The 20,258-nt window shown below is 37.8% G+C and overlaps 1 protein-coding gene across 1 annotated transcript in view; it reads right to left on the bottom strand.

Annotated features, from left to right (window-relative positions):
- NLGN1 (neuroligin 1) overlaps positions 1-20,258 on the bottom strand; it is a 315,250-nt gene that overhangs the window by 186,330 nt on the left and 108,662 nt on the right. The window contains exon 4 of the mRNA XM_013945211.1: positions 16,974-17,126. Within this exon, the coding sequence (XP_013800665.1) occupies positions 16,974-17,126 (153 nt within the window). The remainder of the gene's footprint in view (positions 1-16,973; positions 17,127-20,258) is intronic.

The raw sequence follows: 20,258 nt of genomic DNA, 5'->3' as shown, positions 1-20,258 counted from the left end.
CCAGTGACATTCAGACTAGACATGGATTCATTTCAAACTCTGCTGAAAGACTGATTAAATTAAGACATTTCAGTAGGAAGAAGACTAATGATGTGTAAGTCAGAAAGTAACACAAGGAATAAAACAGAAAAATTGGAATAGAATGGATCAAAACATAGCTGATTCTGTACAGAGGTATAAAAGACCATTTTATAATAAAATACTATTATTGTTGCTATTCCTCACATAGAAGACCATCCAGGATCAAGGGAAACCCGATGATATCTGTACCTGTGTAGGTTTCCAGGTAAAGCCAGAAGGTCTTTTAGTGTAACGGATCAGTAAAATAAAGGAAAAAGCTACAACGGGTGCGAATATTTTGCAAAGGTCTGAAATACGAGAATTGCAGAGTCAGTGAGCTTTTGTGCAAGGCAAATCAGGCGAATTAATTTGGGACATCTGTAACTGCCCACACTGCAGCGGGAAGGGCATGCAGCCTGTCTGATTGCAGCCAGTCCTAAGACCTGATTGTGCTACAGATGTAGGGTGAGAAGGTAATATATCAGCACCCAGCCTATCTTAAATGCCCCAAATCCGCTCATAAAATTCTGTTCCACCTTTATCTGGAGCCAAATTCGTATGCTGCCTTGTGGCCAGGGTTAGATTTCTCTTGTATTTGTGCCCTGTTAGAAAGAACTTGCCCTTCATGTTTGATTGGAAATTCAGATAACCGTTTTGTTTCAAAATCCTCTGAGAAATCTCACTTTATAATGAATATAATGTCAAAAAATGTGACTTAAAAGTTGGCTCCCTCTCTAAAGGATTTTTTGTAACAGGCTGTGGTTGCACTGCAGTTCAGTAGTTCACTGCTATCTACAGCAGCGCTGTGCAAATCCGCTTTGAGGAGGCTGGAGTCCCATAGGGAACTATCCTTTTTTCCAGTATATTTGACATGTTCAGCTGTTAGTGCTCATTATGGTCATTATGAGCTATTACTGCTCATTACGCTGTTAGGCAGATGACACCTAGATTTGCTGAACTAATGGTGATGGGGGTGGGAGAACCTTTCTTCTAGATGCTCCAGTCATCAAAAAGGAGAGCTGCAAAATCTTTGAGATGAGAGGAAGAAAAAGAGGTATTGAGAGAAGCACTATACTTTTAAACTCAAAACAGTGATATCAAATCAGGTATGCCGTTTGGCATTATCTGTACACATCCCTGTTACCTTCATGTACCTCTGTTTTTCTCTCTACTACAGCTCTAGAAACCATATAATTTGGCTACTAAACCCGACAATGAATCTAAGCCGATTAGAAGAACAACTCAGATATTACTGTTCTATTTTCCCTGTGTCATCCCTCATGCAATGAAATATTTCACTTTGGCAACTTACTTTACTGATCCCATCTGAGATAGCTGTAGGCATTACAATTTAATTATTCTCTGAAACAAAAATAGAAATATTGGCATAGGTGGTTTCTGCAAATAATATTGAGCACTATACAGCAACAGGACTGTCTAGAAAAACGATTTCAAGCACATATTTGATTTTACCATTTTATATTAATGCAAATTATATGCAAATTTATAGTCTAAAAACATTTACCAGCAAGAAGTAGCAAACAATGTTTATCCCATAAAAACGTGCACCCCCGTGACCAACAGGTTAAATTGGTTAATAACACTTATCAACATAGTCATTATTTTTCAAACATCATTATTTACTTTCTAAAGACTTAGATGAGTCATTTCGGGGAAAATTAAAAGCCTGGCTATGATATTTGATTTAGTTTCACTTGGAATTAAGCTTCTTTATATGAAGGACAAGAAATTGAACACAACTGCCTAGGAAATAGATGGATTATAATGCTGCATTTTAAGATTTCCCTTACACTGCTACTCCAAATGTAAGGATAGGGCGTACTGTGGCTTTCAGATCTACTCTGGTCCTTTATTAACTTCCCTGTGTGTCACACGGTTCAACACAGCACTCAAACTCCTTGACATGAAATCCTCGAATCGAGTCTCTGAGGACACTCTGTGCTGCAATAGCTTTAAGTATTATGCGCTCGCTAGTGCAAAGTGCCGAGTGTAAGCCGGGGATCAAGGGGAAGGAAATGCCACTGCTGCCTGCTATTCGGTGTAGAACAAGCAAGAAGCAAGTAATCATCATTCCCCTCATGGTTTCCACTCCGCTGCGTACAGACAGGCAGCGAGGCCAACGCTCGCTGGCTGAGAAACAAAACAAATGCAATCAAGACGAAAGCGTACCAGGAGATGCGTTATATTCATCTGCTTCTTTGCACCCCAAATGTTTTGGCTGTACATATGTATAGCATAGGAACGCTCAGAGCCAGAAACACAACCCACCTCTATAATGAACCAAAAGAGGAAGTCATTAATGAATGGGCCAGGTGTAATTAACAGAGGCATAAACAATACGCATGGCATTCGTGAGGTCTAGAGATAGCTTTCAAAGTCTGGGTATTTCCAGAATTGTCTCTTCTGCTGAGATTCCAAATGCAAAGGGCACTAAAAGTCTTTCTTCCAGATACATCAAGCCAAAACTGCTTGTCACAACACTATGATACGACATGCCAGCTCAAACTTACGGCACCAGTTCTTCTGTGCTAGCCAAATTTCAGTGATGGCAATCTCTGGGGAAAAATTATGGAATAAATATGCATATCCCTCAACCTCCAACAGAATGAAATGGAAGTCTTTTGTCAGTAACAACAGCTTGTTTCAACTTTAGGTGAACATCATCACAGGAGCAATGTAGCATTTACATAAATATAAATAAATATACATTCTGACTTTTAATTTGCTCATTTTCACGGGTTAATTCTATGCTAGTTTTTTTGCTGTTGACTGGGCATTACCTGGTGGTTACTCCTACACTGAAAATTATAACCTAGTGCTTTCCTTATGATCAAGATACTATTTTCCAAGAATTACATTGCCAGATGTCACGAATGCAGTGGACAGTTACATCACATTACAAATATGGGGCTTGATCCAACACAATTAAAATTAATGAGTTTTTTATTGCCTGAGATTTGCTAGAATCAATGCCATAATTAAAAGATACAGGCATACTTTTAAAATCAATCTGCACATTTGTGATATATCTACTCACAGTACCTAAAAATCTTACAACTATCTTCTACATGAAAAAAAACTGTATGGGTGTAGTTTTCAACTGTAAAAAACCCCTTTGTCTCAAATTATCAGTTTTGGGGTTTTTTAAGACCATTTTGAGTGTTGTCCAGTAAAATACTATAAAGGCTTTATTAAAATAATCAAGAACAGGAAGTTAATTTTGCTATAAGTGCCTTCAGAATTATTAATGCTTGTTTTATAATTGACATATAAGAGAAATATGGTTAAATTTGAAAGTGCACTTTTTTCTGCATCAAAAGATATTCAAAGCAGAAAAAAATATTTATTTTTCCAGTTTCCTTAAGAACAAGCTTTCATTATTTTCTTCAGTGTGTTCTACAAGGCTCAGATTCTATAAACATCTTTTATATATTAATTTTATACATGTAAGCAATCTAACTGCAATCAGTAGAACTACTCATATTTTTAGCTAATCAGGAACAACAGAAATAAAGAGAAGTTGTAAAATCACAAAAACGATTTTAACAGCTGAAGGTCAGGTATACAAAAGGAAAAGAAACGTTAAACTCATTTTTTTGATGGGTCTAGATTTTCTACTGTCCTCTTTCTGTGTATCATGCTCCTGAGATATTCTTCCTTCTTCCTTCCGCCCCAGATTGTCCCTTTGCTCAGAGTGATGTGAAACCATCGCAGTGTCACTGACATGTCTTTGGAGTTGTACCATGTAAGCAAGAGAAAAAACTGGTGTAAAGAAAACTTGGAAAGATCCTACTCGGGGGTTATCAAAGCAGAAGGTGGAGGTTATCCAGGCGGCCTGGATTGCGACAGCGAGCTGTACGCTGCTGAGGGATGAGCTGTCCCTTGCTGCGGGGCCGGATGAGCGCTGCCCTGAACAGGGAGCGAGGTGCCAATGGCACGGCGTCAGATGTCAGATCTCGCCGGCAGTCACCCGTGCTCCCCAACTCCTTTTGGCACTAGCAAGCCCACATCATACGTACAGGTAAATAATCTACCTGCTACAACCAATGCATTAGTAATCACCATAATCTGGCTTTACTCCGGTCTGCAAGTAGTGTAGTAGAGCAGAGATGTGATTTCTTCATGGAAATAAAGCGTTCTCATTCGTTTCCAGAAGAAGCCTCTTGGCTTTTTTGCTTACCTGGCTTTTGTGGAGGACGCCTTCCTACTCCTCTTTGCTCACGGTCTGGGTGACTTAGCAGAGCGCAAAAAGGGACTCTTATTCCTTTGTACAGGTGTGAAGTCCTAATCTGATCCGGTAGCAAAGTTAATTGTGTTTCAGAAGCATAAGTGGAACTAATAAAGTTAAAAGGAAGTAGAAACCTTTCCAAAGGAATGAATGTGTAGGAGAAAATGGTAACTATAGCAAAGGGGAACAGTGAGCTGCAATGTAATAAAGGTAATTTTATCTATTAAAAGAAGCATTGTTTTTTCTTAATTATCACATAATCCTGAATTTCAGTCCTGGTTTTCGATAACTTCATATATTATTATAGGATTTTCAAGATCATCAATGCTATTCAAGTACTTCATATAAGCCATTTTTAGAGGTACACGTTTTAATGCTCATAGTGTTTTGAAGAAGATATTTCATGAACACATGTTTAATTACACAAAATGATAAAACACTTACATTCTCCCTTTCCCTGCTTTGGTATTCCACAAGAGTTTTCCCTCTCATGGCATAAAATAAGGAATTGTGAATTTTATACTGCAGTAAACAAGTGACTGTTTGTCGAGCTGAGTGCTAGTGCTGACCCAGGTAGCATTGTTTTATGGGCTGAAGATCAAAGTGCAGCTTACCCATCAAAATCACATCCCAGCCTTTGTTTATTACTCTCTTAACCTTTCATCTGTACTTGATGTGCTTTACACAGCACTGAAAAATACAAATACAGGGAATGTTCAGAAAGCCCTGTTTTGGCGAGTGTTCTTTATTTCCTGACTTAACATACTATTAACAGGTTCCTTGCTTTTCTTGACATTCTTCTCTCATTAAAACTACTGTTATATTCCTTCTGGAAAGTAAGTGACTTAATACACAGCATCATTTTTCAGCTTAGTAGAAAAATATACTTCAGTGTGTTGATTTGATTCACCTTAGCAATATTTATATCAAAAAGCTGATAAATATTAATGAAAACACTTAATGAAATAATGAGGTTTATCACTAGCATTGCTTTCTCTTTTTTGTGTCCTTTTAAAACTAACATTATTTTAGGGAGATTTTAAGGAAGTAAAAGATACCAGATATACGTAAACACTCTCTGTTAAGGGAAAAGGAAACAAAACCACTTGTCAGGTGTATTCTTAGAGAGAAATCCCCAAAGATGTCTTGAAAACAGCCTTCTAAATTCTGCAAGTTGTTAAGCACAGGACATTTAACCTACTTTTTGCAACTCGTTCATTCCAAAGCATTTCACTACTTACATTTACCAAGAAGCCGCTATTAAAAGTGCCTTCAATCTGCTTTATACATGTCAAATTCAGAAAGCTATTAGCTGTAATTGGCGATTTAATTTTTTTCCCTTTTGCTGCTTTTAGTGCATGACCAGCTTCCGAAAAGTAAGGTTTTAGAATTTCACTAATGTACCCTAAGTGATGTATTCACCCATGGCGTAGGCAGATTTTAGTTAAGAAATTGGTGTTCATCAACATGTGATTTTTCAATATGTGTCAAGAGATGTGAAAAATATGTGCCTAGGAATTGCAGAATTGTGTGGAAAAAGGAGCAGTGAGATGAGTGAAAAGATGTAGAGGAAACATCTGGGCATAATAAAAACAGAGGGAAAAAAGTCGTCTTTCACTGCTTGGTAACTACTGGCAGACAGTCTGTAGGACTCCCCAAAATCAGGAACAGCTCCCTTATAGCAAATTCAAGTTTCAGCTGAAAAAGCTGCAGCTTAAGACTTCACATGATATAGCCTGTGACCATGTGATTCTTCATCCCCTAACATTTAATTTCTAGGTAATAATAGGCTAAGTGCCGGGTTCACCGAAAGAGTCTGAAAGGATTAGCGTTCAGTGTGAAAAAGGTTCTCCACCTCTGCTTTGGACATAAGCCACTGTACAGCTCGCAGAAGAAAACAGACTCATTGCCGGACTGTCAGAGCTGTCAAACTCTACTGTGACAGTAAAATAGGCAGTAATCCTTTCTGTGCCTCTGAGCCATAGTACTTATATGTCTGAAGCCATAACAAGTCAAAATAGGTGATACATCTACTCATGTCAAAAAAAGGAAGTACCATGGTTATTGCTTTGCAGAAAAGCATCTTGTCTAACAGTACTTAGGATGGGCTAATTCATTTTCATTAGAGTCCAGTCTATTGAGAGACAGATTTACAAAGATAGTCAGGAGGCTGAAGAACAGGCAGATGTCTAGGGAACAAATCATCTGTCCCCTCATAGTCCTTAGTATCCCACCCCTGAGCCTTCAGATCCCAGAATCATCGAGGTTGGAAGGCACCTCTGGAGATCGTGTAGCCCAGCCACGCCAGGGAAAGGAAGGCTCAACTAGGGCAGGTTGCTGAGGACCTTGTCCTGCTGGGATTTAAATATCTCCAAGGACGGAGACTCCATAACCTGTTCCAGGGTTTGACCACCCTCACAATATTTTTTTTTTCTTACATTTAAACGGAATTTCCTATATAATCAGTGCCCATTGCCTCTTATTATTTCCTTGGGTACCACTGAGAAGAGTCTGGCTCCTCTGGGATATCTGTGCGCACTGATTGCAAGATGATTGCAAGACACCCCCACAGCAGCAGGTGGAGGCCAGATATAATACCCTAGGGCGTCTCAAATGGCATTAGACACGTGTGGGCAACTGAATCAGCCCACCCAGTACAGCACCTTGGTACGGTAGGTGCCCGACTCTCATGGCTTTAACTTTGAGTTTAGCTTCCAAACAGCTTGGACTGTTGCATAATTCCAATAGAGGTCTGTTTTCATTTTTAGGTATCTTTTGTGAATACCTGCAGTAAATTCAGCTCCGGGAAGAGGGAAAAAAAAGAAAAGGGGAAAAAAAAAACAAAAAAAACCTTGTTCCAGGGATGTTTTCCCAAAGAAACCAATCAGTAATGCCAGTTTTCTTAGTTTCCTGTGTAGATATCTTTTTTTGGAAAAAAATCTTCCTCATTCATATAAACTTAAATTGAAGCTAGTGAAAGCCAAAGCCTTTCATATGCTTGTTTTCATTGCTTTTGGCTTCCTGCATATTGCTTAGTTGGCAGAGGGAAGTTAAGAACCATGTTCTGAATATGTTTCTGCTGGGTTCTGCAACTTTGCAGGATGACTTTAACAACAAGTAACTATTAGTGCACATTGATCGTCACAAGTAATTTTGTTTCTTTCAGAGTGAGATTGATTATCTTTACCTAACTCCTGCAGATCTCCAGGGATGATATGCTGAGGAACCACAGAGAAAGTGATGAAAAAAGCTTTTAAAGGACTCAAAAGTTTTAGCACCAAAAGACTGACTAAGCGCTTGTATAAATGAAAAGTGCATGGCTCATGACAAAAGCGCTCCTCTGTATAGTCTGGGAAAGGAACTTCGTTTATCTATTTCCATCATTCAAATGCCAGGATTCAATCATTAATGGGACATACACCTACTTGGGCACATTTTTCAAAATTGTTTTGTTGAGGGCTATCAGAAAGTCGTACAAAAATAAAGACTCACCTACTGCTAGTGCAATATTGAAAATTGTGCCAGAGTCATCCTGGAACATTATGATGATTTCAGCAGTGGTAGGTTACAACAGTGCTTACAACAACTAGAATAACAGGGGGGAGGGGGGAAGCCCCACTTTTTGTTGGAGCTGTTGGTAGCAGAAACAAAATACCCATCTCCTTCACAGCCACTGCCCCAAGTAGTTCTCCTGCAGACACAGCATGTTATCACAGCTGCTTCTTCAATACAACACACACGGCGTTATCTATTTGTGGTTGGTCTTACTAAAAATGGGTAAGGTTCTCCCAAGGGTGAGGACCTTCTAATGATGGGTGATGATGGGTGCTTGCAACCACTCTGCAAGAGGGCCTGTCCTGCAAAAACCTGGAACTAGAAATGGTTTAAAGAAAGCATGATCTGCAGAAAGTTGAGACTACGGAGGAGGGCTTTTTCCACGTCCTTAAGATTATCCATACTATCTCTGCCCCTTTGCTGAAGCTTTAATACATTATAGCCAAGCAAGGCTATTTGTTTTTGAAATTTGGTGTAAGTATTTTTTTTTAAAAAAAAAAGTAAAACCAAACATTTATTCTAGTTAATACTTTTTTCAAAATTGTTGGTTCCACCACGCCTACTGAATATACATACACCTTTTTGTAAATTTGTTTGCACACACTACTTTCCAAAGCAACCTGTTTACAACAAAAACATCTGCTGCCATGGATGAATTTGAACCAGAGATCAAAACACTCCCTATGAAATACTTCTGATAAGAAACCAGCCAAAAACTACATAGACTTTTCAAAGGATGCAAAACCAACATTATGTGCATATGGGAAAAAAACAGAAATATATGCCTCATTTTAAAATTGTTTAAGAATGCAGCCTTAAATTTCAAATTGCGATCATCACTTCAAGAACGTTTAGGTTAGAGACAATTGCAAAGATAGAATTCAGGCACTATTTTGAATGTTGAATTTTGTGGTTGCTAGAAAATACAGGTAGTATCATGTTGTCTATCAACCTTTGTAAACTACAGCTGCAGCTGGAAAAAAAACATATTAGAAAAGAACTATATTAGCAATTGCCAACTGAATTCTTGCTCTTTTCTATTAAAAAGAAAATGTATGAAATAGTAAGTAAGTTTCCATTTTAAGTTCTCTTTTTAATATAAATTCAAGTTGCTAATGAGAAACAAAATCCTAGCAATCTGCATCCAAAGAGCTATTAATTATGATAGCAGGAGAAACTTCACTATTAAAGGGTTTATAAACTTTTAACACACAGGATGTACAAGCCCTTGAAGTGTTAAAAGAGAAAATTTTATGTTACCAAAAAGAAGTGGTGAAAAGAAAGTTAATACTCTTATTGTTGTGAACATTTCCATTTCAGTCTACCATAAATTATTCTTCTAGTTAAGGACTATATAAAAGGGAAAGGGAAATATTTAGAGAACTTTTTTCAAAGAGGCATGTAATAATAAAGTGAGTAATTATAATAGCATTAGGATGCTCAGGAGTGTATTTTACAGGGTCATTAATATGGTTCATGGGTAGCTGAAAGCACACGGCCTTTGGCCTCATGCCTCACAACACACATGGGGCATGCATTAATGGCTCCATAAAGTACACCCTTTTGTGTGTCAGTGCTTTAATAAAGCCATACAGATGAAATGCTAAATCATTTTCAGTTGAGCTGGAGTATTTTGCTAAAGCAGAAAGCAAAATTTTAGATCTGCTCCATAGCAGTTTTTGGGAATCAGTTACAGAAGCAAATAAACTAATGCCCAAAGTATTTTAGCTACAAGTAGAGATGGAAACAAACTTTTTTTTGAAGAACCTAATTTGTCCATTTGTTTCTGGTTGAAATCAGTGACATGATATGAATAAATGCTTACCAAATTCACGGAACATTAGAACCTAAATATGGAAAATAGGTTAAGAATATGTTTGACTTTCCTTTTTTTGAAATGATTTGAATCTATATGGCATTATGCCTCTTTTCTCTGTATATTTTGTATTTCTGTACTAAAGACTTCATTGTCACATAATGAAAATCAAAATAACATAAAGAGTTTTTTCAGGATACCTATGGCAATGTAAATTCTCTCAGACTAAATACTGGTGAAAAGTGTTGGAAAGATGAAAAAAATATAATGAATGTGGGAGATTTCATGAAATAAATCATTCAAAAGGTGATAGGACTATACAACAAAATCATTTTTTAAAATCAGTAGAATTCTTGAATGTGGAGCCAATCTCTGAGATCAAGGCTGCCTCACCCCTGTTCATTTTATCTCATGAGAACCTTGACACACAAAGAGTGGAAAAACTACTGCAGAACAATGAAAAACCCCAATAAGTACAACTTCTGTCTTGCTTCTCATTTTGAGCAACAATAAACCCCTGCAACATGGGGAAGACCTTTCAAATTCTTAGTTAAAATATGTAAGTAATCTTTTTTTTTTTTCAAAAGTATATTTAGCTTGCAACATGCACAACACAAAAGATACTCAAAATACTTCTACAAAGACGTTGGTATCTATTATTTATTTGCTTGAAGGCAATTTTCATACTTTGCTTAACAAGGGATGGCAACCAATACACATCATTTACTCTAGCCCTTCATAGGCTCTAGTAGTTTGTCATGTATTAATGTATTCCGATTCAATTTTCATGAAAATAGCATTTGTTTGCCAGTACATCGTGGGGTGTAAGATAGCAGCATATCAAACAATTCAGTCTTCTATTTATTCTCAGTTGGAAAGTAATGCAAATTGCTACATTTTACTGTACAATTTTCTACATTGGCTGAATAAGGAAGACATTTACACATGGATCGCCCATTAAATGGAAGAAAAGATTTAGGACACTCTCTTGCCTGTACTGCTGCCAAGAGAGTTTTGGGCCCTTTAAATCTAGTGTTCGTATTACTCTCTTGAACTATTAAAAAGGACTGTTACAACCTGTAAAATATAGCTCTCGTTAAATTGATGCAAAAGTATCATGGGGTATTACATCAAAGACATACCATGTCAGTATTTAAGCTAGTACCTCTATATGTATATGACTTTGCACACACAAAAAAAAAAAACCATAAAACTTGAGCAATTCTATACATTTGAAATGTGTGAAAAAAATGAAAGCAGTGTTTGCAATGAAAATCACTGTCAAGTTTCCTCATTTCTTCCAAAGCCTCACAGTACACAGAAGTGCTTTATTTAAGCTTCAGAAAACTTGGGACTATTTTAATGTATGTAATTAAATACAGTGAACTGGAAATCCAGAAATGTACGATCTACTTGTCCTGCTCCTTCTATCACAAGTGCCAAACAAATCTCCATTTGCTTCTTTATGGGTGTTAACCAGAGGTCAGAGAAGACAGAGCAGCGTAAAACTCCCGAGCGAAGCGTGCCCAGCCCACCAAGACCACGGGCAGCGGCAGGTCTGGCCCGGATGCTGAGCTATAGTGCATTTCTTCATGTCCTGCTGCCTTGGCTGTAAATCCGAATATTGGAAACTCGAAGGATTATTTCAGTGTTGGAAGCCCCCTTACTGATACACACATTGCATAAAATTCCTAATTCATCCCCAACTCCCGGCTTGCTCTAAGACCGTCCGACAGATCCTTTCTGGGAAACTCTGGCACCTGGTAAAGGTAGAGCAGCCTAAAATCTGTCTGCTTAAAAGCATGGGGACAAGCCTGGCTTCCTGGCAGGTCTCCCATCACAATGCAGCCAAGGACTTAGGACACTCTACAGGGTATGGCACAGATTATTTTGTATACCCTTAACATTTGTAATATTGCAGATTAGAAGTTTTGCACAGGGATCAGTGATGGTGAAGAAGTCATTTGGTCACATACTCCATACAGGCACGTGAAGGTAGCTAGCCATAACTAGGTGACAAGAATTGTAAATTACTTCATCCAGGTTAATAGCGTCAAAGATTTTGGTATTTTTTCTGAGCCAATAAGATGTCTATAATTTGTCTGCACTGAACATCTCTTTTCTTTTTTGCAAATATTATCAAGATGAAGTTTATTATGCTCTCAAAGATAAATCTGCTATTTGGCAAAACTGAAATACTCCTATTATATGATTAGATATTGATCGAGGAATTTATCTTACCAAAAAGTAATTTCTCTCTACGGAAATGACACAAACTACTCTTATGCCAAAGCAGTTTGCTATTTTTTTGTTTACCAAAAAATAAGTCTGGTGACAAACATTGGAATAAACCTGTTATTTAAAATGTACCTGTACCAAGATAGAAACCTATTCAATGGTAAACAAAATGATGTCTTTGTGCCCTAGAAAAGAGAGAAGCGGGTGTGTATCCATCTATCTAAACAGATGGATAATGTCAATTTGCTGTGCTAGAAAAAGCACAAATAGAAAAGAAATGGTTCATTTTAAAAGTGCACTAGATATTCAAGGTTCCCATTTCATAAATATCTAGCCTGCTGTGCGCTGCAGTTGACCCTTTAAACGCATCCAGTCAATAACCTATTGTTTACTGTAAGTCCATTTTGTCACTTTGATGACACAGATTCGAGTGTGGCAATCTTCCTCTCGCGGCTCCGCTGCGTACGCGCCTCCCTTTGGCTAGCGCCACCGCGCAGGAAAGCCAGCAAATGTCACAAATTGCAGCAGGGCTGAAGTCCGAATGCTAATTCTCTTAACAGACCTATGAAATGAGGACACTGTAAATCTAGGTGAGCTGTGCTTGGGCCTCCTGCGAACTGGTGGTCCTGAGGTTACTTAGCGTATTAAATAAGAGTTGTCTAATACAGCTTTAGAATTGTAGGTATCTGTAAATCAGTCCTGGGAAGTAAGTACTTCGCCAGAGGTAATAGATAACTGCAGTGCACCCTCTATCTTAACCTCTTGGATTTATCCAGCATCAAGTTCACTTGGAGAGCTTCAGACCAAGGAACAGCGATACGCAAGGATAAGGTGGTCTTCAGTAGCACCTTCTGGACACTTTCCCTACAGCATAACCTCAAAATGTTAGATTTTCACTTATCAACAACTTAATGTTTATATATCTGAAGGAGACTGGTTATGTAGCTGTCAAGAATCCCCAAGAGTGTTTATGAATTATATTCCCTGCATGTTCTCCCAGTTCAGAAAGCTTAAATGAACGATTTTTGACTGCAGCATTTTGATGTGTTTTGCTATTAATTTCCCATCTTTACTTTCAATCTAATGTACTTTTAATTAGGCAATAATATATAATCTTATATTCATCTATCATTTTTACTCAGCATATTAGGAAATGGAGAATAGAAGAAGGCTCATCAGAGACCCTTTGGTGGTACAGCAAAGCCAGAATAAAATGCCATCTCCTGACAGTGTCTTTAAGGTTTCATAAAAAGATAATGGATGTGCTTGTCACTGACGCTAATGATCAAACATTTTCCCAGTTTTACTGGATATTAAATTGTGAACTATAAAAGAAAACTCCACAGTCTAAGCAATATAGGAAAAAAGAATCTTGCTGTATTTTTTATCTCCTTTGATGTCTAAATAACTTCAACCTTCTTATGCCACCGTTACTTAAACTGAATAGTCTCTATGACATTAATGGGCGATGGTTAGCCCTATTAAAGGGAAGAGGCCTATTCTCAAGAGGAAATACAACTCAACCTCAGGTTGCAGAATAAGGCACGATAAAATGCTTAAGTGACGCAGGACACTAATACAGCAAAATATCTTTATGTAACTGACTAAAACTTTTTTTAATCTACCATGAAGCAATTTTTGAAATGGCTATGTCTAAATTACCTAGATGAGTTTGAAACATGTTTGAAAGATATCCTCTGTTTAATACTTTCAGTACAAAAAAATTATAACCACCATGGCAAAATAAGGAGAAGAACAAGACAAAAAAAAACAAAACAAAACAAAAAAACCCACCCTATTTGATGGGAAGAATACAAAATAAGTAATTACCAAAATAAGGATCAGTCATTTTGACAAATCAGATCAACACTGAAAAATTCAGATCTAATTTGAAAGGACTTTAAAAAAACAACAAAAAAACCCCTGTGATTCTGTTCTGCTTAGAAGTAGAAGAAAACAAAACAAAACAAGACAATACCTTCCAGTCAATTACAATGGAATTAGGCTCCTGAAATGGGCAGCTACTCCAAAATTGTTCTGACTCATTTTTCATTTCAATATATTGTCATCTCTCATTCTCAGAGATGTTTCAGACAAAGACAAAATTGTGCTAGGAAACTTGCTGTGGGTTTGGGGTTTTTTTGGCTTGTTTTAAGTGCAGTTTTCTCCATACTTCTTTCATTTTTATCATTGTTTTCTCTTTATCAAATAGATTTCACTTTTAAGTGATTTCTAACATTTCAGTTAGAAGCCAAGCATCTCCATAAAATGTAGGTCCTCAACCAGAGTTGCAAAAGCAAATCTATAGGACGAAGAGTGTCTCAGCTCTGAATAAACAGAAAAGCAACCTCCATTGCACTAAAAGCCTTTTACTATTGACTCAGAACAGCTTTGCAAAGAATCTAACATTGTAGCGTACCCTCGCTCCCCATCACTATTGGTCTGGATGAAAAAGTTTCTGTTGCAACTCTAAACATTTATTTAACCGGCCTCCTTGTTAAGAAACTTCACAGTGTCAATCTTGGTAAAACAGCGGCAAAGCTCCTAGGACATGCACAGATTGTCTATATTAAGATATATATCCACAGAGACGGATACAAGAAACCCAGAGCAACAAAGGTCGTAGGAAAGTGAGAAGATAAGCCTTAGTTTGTCCCTTACATCTTCTCATGTGGAAAAAAATCCCTGTATTACGTCTCCCTGGACACTCAGGCGTTTTACACAGCAGTGAAGTGAGATCTCGTTCTCCCACCGGCAACGGCCAGCGAAGAACAACCTCTCGCCTCACGTGATGTGATTCCAGTAAAGGATGCTGAGAATTTCTTGGCTATGTGTTTGCACAACCACAACATCTAATGTCACGGCAAAGGGTAACGTTCTGCTGTACAGGGCTGACCAACAGTTTCAAGACAGCAGAAGAAAAAGTTGCATCTACTATGATTATGCAAAACTCCTGCTTTGAGGGTATCATCTCTCTTACATGGTTATCCCAAGACTGAGAGACATAATGTTGAAAGGCAGAAAAAAAATGCAAAGTGTGCAAATTCTCGGGTTTGATTACTAGTGTGTTTCTGCACTGCCTATTTAGTGATATGTCATCATTATTTATTTAATGTATAACTGATAGGCATTGAACCAGATATAAAATACATGAATGACTGTTACATACCGTTAAAAGGTGCATTTATTTTACTGAAAAAACCCTGACAGTCTGATACAGGATTATTTTACAAAAGTCGACTTGAAAGTAATTTCAGGTATTCATACCAATCACTGGATTCTGCTGTGAGTTTTAGAGGTATTACTATAATAGGTCCCACTCAAACGAAAATTAGTTCTTTGCCCCTTGAGGCTCTGTAAAGACCACATAATCCAAAGAACCACAAAAGCACGAGTGCAAATGAAATGCTCCCAAGCTCAGTAAGATGTTGCTGGTTGGTTACCTCAGGGATCAGTATTAAAATTACAAGTGAAAAAGCCATTATCATCAACCAAGGTGAATTAATTTTCATCTTTCAAGCAACTTGCACTTCCAAACACTGCAACTACAAGCACATTTAGGAATTAACCTCAATAATTTACACAAATAAACAATGCTTTCAGATAATGGATACTGTATTGCTGGACAAAATAAAAAAATATATTAAAAATAAAAAATATATATATTGATTAGAGGCACATATTATTAACTGCTGCGCTAACACGTGCTTAGGACTTGAGGTCACTGTATAAACTGGAAGACAGGAGGAGGGAGAGAAGCATACAAAATATCAGGATTTCCTTGCCGAAAGAAGTACATCACAGACAAAACTTCCAACTGGATCCCAACAAGATAAACTCCAGCAAAAAATAGTTATGATCACTCTGGAAATGATTCAGCCCCAGGTAAAACACGAATGCAATAGACTAAATTTCAAGATCTAAGTCAATATCCATTCCAATAAAAAGTCAGATTCACTGAATTTTTAATAAAAACAAAACTGATAGATACAAATTACCCAGATGAGCAAACCAGAATCAGTGAATTTGGGGATTATGCTAATTGACTTCAAAACACATAGAAACAGAACACTGCTGAAATAAAACGACCACACATAAGAAAACCAAAGCACCAGCCATCGCCAATGCCCGCAAATTGAAAACAAACTCCCTGGTCTTCAGAAATGACTCGCTGCTGTGAACGACAACGGGTTCACCAAGCCACTTTATACGTCACCGGTAATGCCATTATACCTATGTAAGTATTCTGAGGCGTTGTACTGAATTCTGTAATATTCTAGCGTTGAATTCCCACTTTCACGAGTTTCAGCATGCAGCATTTCAACAGAATGTGCGGGAAGAAAACAAAAACAAGTGTATCATTGTCTCGAGAGCTGTCAAACACATCATAAACAAAGAGCAAAGTGTAATCTTTTTGGAAATACAAGCTACCAGAGAGATACCACACAAGTCTACCAACAACATCAGCATATGCTATTCACCTAAGCTAACACAGTCAAAGGTAACTCTTCATTCATGTTCTAAACTGGCCTAGAAAACAAATACCAGAGACATTTGAAATATACCCGTAACACTTTCTAAAACAACAATGAAACTCAAAACAAACAGGTAAAAGCTACAACTCTTAATAATCAATTTTGTCATAACCTTCTTTGCCTTCTTGCAATATGGAAAATCATGGTAATTCAGAAAATCTACTTCTACCGACATAAAGCCCTATTATCTGTGAGTTAACATTAAACCTAATTTACCTATCTATGAAGTAAAGCAGCACCGTGTTATTCACAGAAAAAAGAACCCTTCAGTCTCAACAACTCAGCATTGGGAACACCTGTTTCATATCACTAAATGCAGAGCAGAACAGCAGGCTCTTTCAGATAATACTCGCAATGCCTTTATATCTCATCCCCAGAACACAAACCTTTCATTTGACAAAATAGATTCGTAAATCAAAGAAAACCAAAAAAAAAACATTTAAAAAAAAATACATTCTCATGTGTAACATGAACTGCATTGCAGATAGCAGGGATTAATGGAAAGCTGAAAGCTTCTTACCAAGTACCCCAAGGCGATAGTTGACTGTGATGACTATCACATTCCCATAACTTGCTAGAACACTGCCATCATATAAATTTCCAGTGCCTTCCATGTAGGACCCTCCGTGAATATACACCATCACAGGCTTAGGTCCCCCACTGTCCCGAATGTCTGGAAAAAATATTAAGACACATTTTATCTCGAGAAAGTACCAAAAAGGATACATGCAATATTTTAATATTTTTTTTAGTAGGATTATTTTTCTTGAAGTGTTTCTCAAGCAACATTTATTAAACAAAGAAATGAGGGGTTTGGGCATCAGTGTCTTTTTGTGGCTTGCTAGCTTGTTTTAAATGAAGTTCAGATTTTTGAAACTCTTATTGGCCTCAGAAAAGCAGAAAGAAATTGAAATGGTAACATGATTGCTCAAATGCAGTGGGTCAGCGGTCTGATTCTGTTCCTCCTGAATTTGACATAAAAGAGCTACTAATGTCAGTGCAACCCCATTTAGACAAAGCCTGAACGCTTCTGAAAAGCTCAGCCCACCTCTCTGTGCACACAGCTGAAGGCATTTCACTTAATTAAGCTAAATAAGATTTGTCCTCCTATTTAAGCTGACGTGCTCTTTGATCCAATATGATCACTACTTCATGAAAAGGGTGGATAGATGACTTTAAAGCTGTTTAACACTTAGACCTCAAATGAGTATTATTTTGTAACCAGGGTAGCCTGAAGTTTAAGGAGAGCGGGCGCTTCTTATTTTACTAAGTTGTGAAAGCGACTGTGCGCTCTACCTGCAAAAATAGCTGCCTGCAATGATGCTTCTAAATCCCTTCCCAGCATTCAAGCAAATAGGCAGCTTCTAAAAAAAAAAAGTGACATTGAACTCAAGTATCTCTTAGCACCCATTTCAAAATCTCTCTAGAAGCTCCACTGTTCCCTCAGACTACAAAATGAGACACATGACATACTGCTTTTTGTTACTTTTTAGTAGAGCCATTTATTTGCGTACCTGCCTAAACAGTCGGATTTGCAAATGGATACACCTACTCTGGACAAAATGCTGAATGTCTAAGTGCAAACGTGATTCACCAGTGCTGCTTGTGAGCCAAAGTCCTTCAAAAGTCCTTCCCAACTACCAGCTCCTCACGAAGCAACAGGTAGTTAACTGGGGGCTGCTGTGATAGCAAAGGTTGGAAGATTCTTTTTGTTGGAGTGGAAAGCAATCAGCTAAGAGGTAACTTTAAACTCTTATTTTATGTCTGGATTCATTTTTATTTCGATCTAATTTACTAGGTGTCTGACTACTTTCCACTGCCTGACACAGTCGGGAACTGTAGCGAACACTCCGGTTTGAAGAAGTTTTTTTTATCAGTATGGCAGTATTCAAGTAACTTCCCGTGAATACCCACTTCAGTGTTAGAAAAGACCTCAGATGTATTGTTTATTCCTTTGATTTGGAGGACTCTTAGTTCAGCTGCTTTCAGGTAAGCTCTCCGTAGCGGTGTTTGCAACGTTTCTGAAGCGCTGTAAAGACGACTAGGTGAGGGCAGTGAAACGAAAACCTTGCTTTTTGTATTTGGTGAGAAAGAACAGCACAGATGTGTCTGTTTATAGAAAGCCCGTTGCTGTTATTATTTTGATATTGATTCTAATTTGAAGAAAATGCCAGAACAGTCAGGATCAGAAATTGGATCTTCAATATTGGGAGTATGAGAACAATCATTTATTCAAGACCAAAAGGATGATGAAAGGTTGTGCATGAAATTGCTTGTATTGCTTTCCTCGCTCAAGCATACAGTAAGGGCTTTCCAACGTGCAATTTTCAGGGTGTAAAGCTAAGGAGAATATTTATCTTCATTTTCCATAGGATAGAATTATGAGCTCCCGAGGTTTAAAATCTGCACTGTGGAAAAAGGCTTTTCAAATTCATATACTGTTTTCAGTGGAAGGTTTGTTCGTAGTCTATGCATCATTGGCTTTTTTTTCGGATACAAATGTGGAAGCAATAATAAATTATTAATCTGAAATCATTGTGTGACTGTTCCCAGCAGAAATTGTACACAGTTAATTGTATGCTTGGAGGTAGCACAGGGGGAGACTGTCTCAGAATTCTTCTTTAATTAAAATTACATAGAATTACAGAGCACCAACTGTGAACAGTAATGAAATGTTGGTAGCACTGGTCTGTTTATCTGGAAAATAAGATCGAGATATTTAGAAAAGAATGGGTGTCTTTTACCTATCTGAGAAAAGCAGCACACAGTCATGAGTAAAATCTGACATATAAAGAAGTGATTCTCTGACTAAATTCTGTCTATATTATGCACTTATTTCCTATTAATAATAGACTTGTCAGGATTACAGCCAGATAAATAAAGACTATTTTTCAGCTTTTCCTCTGTGCCACGTCAGATCAGACGAGATGCAGTATGACTTCTCCCTGTGCCGCTTTGCCAAAGGCACCAGTCTTAAGAGAAACCCCTTCCGCAGCAGAAAGGTGGTGCCCGTGCGTGTCGCGGGCTATCGTCTATTCCCGGAGACCTCGGTGAGGTTATCGCCGTCACGCAAAATTCAGCTAAAGCTAGTGCGGCTTTGTGCTGTGGATTATACAGCAGCTAGGGAGATCTTCCTATGACGTGTAACTTTATCTAGAAAAGAAAAAGAATAGAGCGCGCTGCATTTTGAGGTCCAGTCTTACAGTCAGTGGTTTCCTATCGACAGAAGTGAGGTCTACCGCTAAGAATATTTGAAAGGTGCGGATATTCAGCTGGGAGAGTACTGCTTAACTACAGTGCAGGTTGTTAACTAGAAATAAATAAGATCAAATGAAGATAGCAAAGAAGCAGACCATGGCGAAAAATGACACCATAATCAAGGATTGTTTCCTGCTTGAAAGACAGTAACTCTGTCATCCTTCTAAATTAAAATGGAGAAAGTGCTAGATAATGCTCTGCGAGGTGAAAGACTATTGGTAAAAAAGTGACAGACAGATGTGTTTTTCAAAAGCATTTACTGGAGTTAAGTGTCAACTCCCAAAGAAAATAAATGAGATTTTGGCACTCAGCTCCTTCGAACTACTTTTCAAAACCTGACCCTAAATGATTTGATAATTTGTTTCATTTTCAGCCTTCAGTCTAGTCCCAGTCCTTTGTGCTTGTGTGCTGGAGTGGTCTCCCTAAACTGCAGCAACATTTTCTCACGCTGTTAAATAGTTTATTCATGTAAGTAGCTCATTCCGAGTAGGCCTGAAGAGCTGGGGCACAAATGTGACATTTCTGCCAAGACGTGTAGATTTACATG

Source organism: Apteryx mantelli, chromosome 9, assembly GCF_036417845.1.
Source record: "Apteryx mantelli isolate bAptMan1 chromosome 9, bAptMan1.hap1, whole genome shotgun sequence".
NCBI classification, from domain to species: domain Eukaryota; kingdom Metazoa; phylum Chordata; class Aves; order Apterygiformes; family Apterygidae; genus Apteryx; species Apteryx mantelli.
The sequence above is the reverse complement of the archived record's forward strand: the minus strand, read 5'-3'. Positions and strand labels throughout refer to the sequence as shown.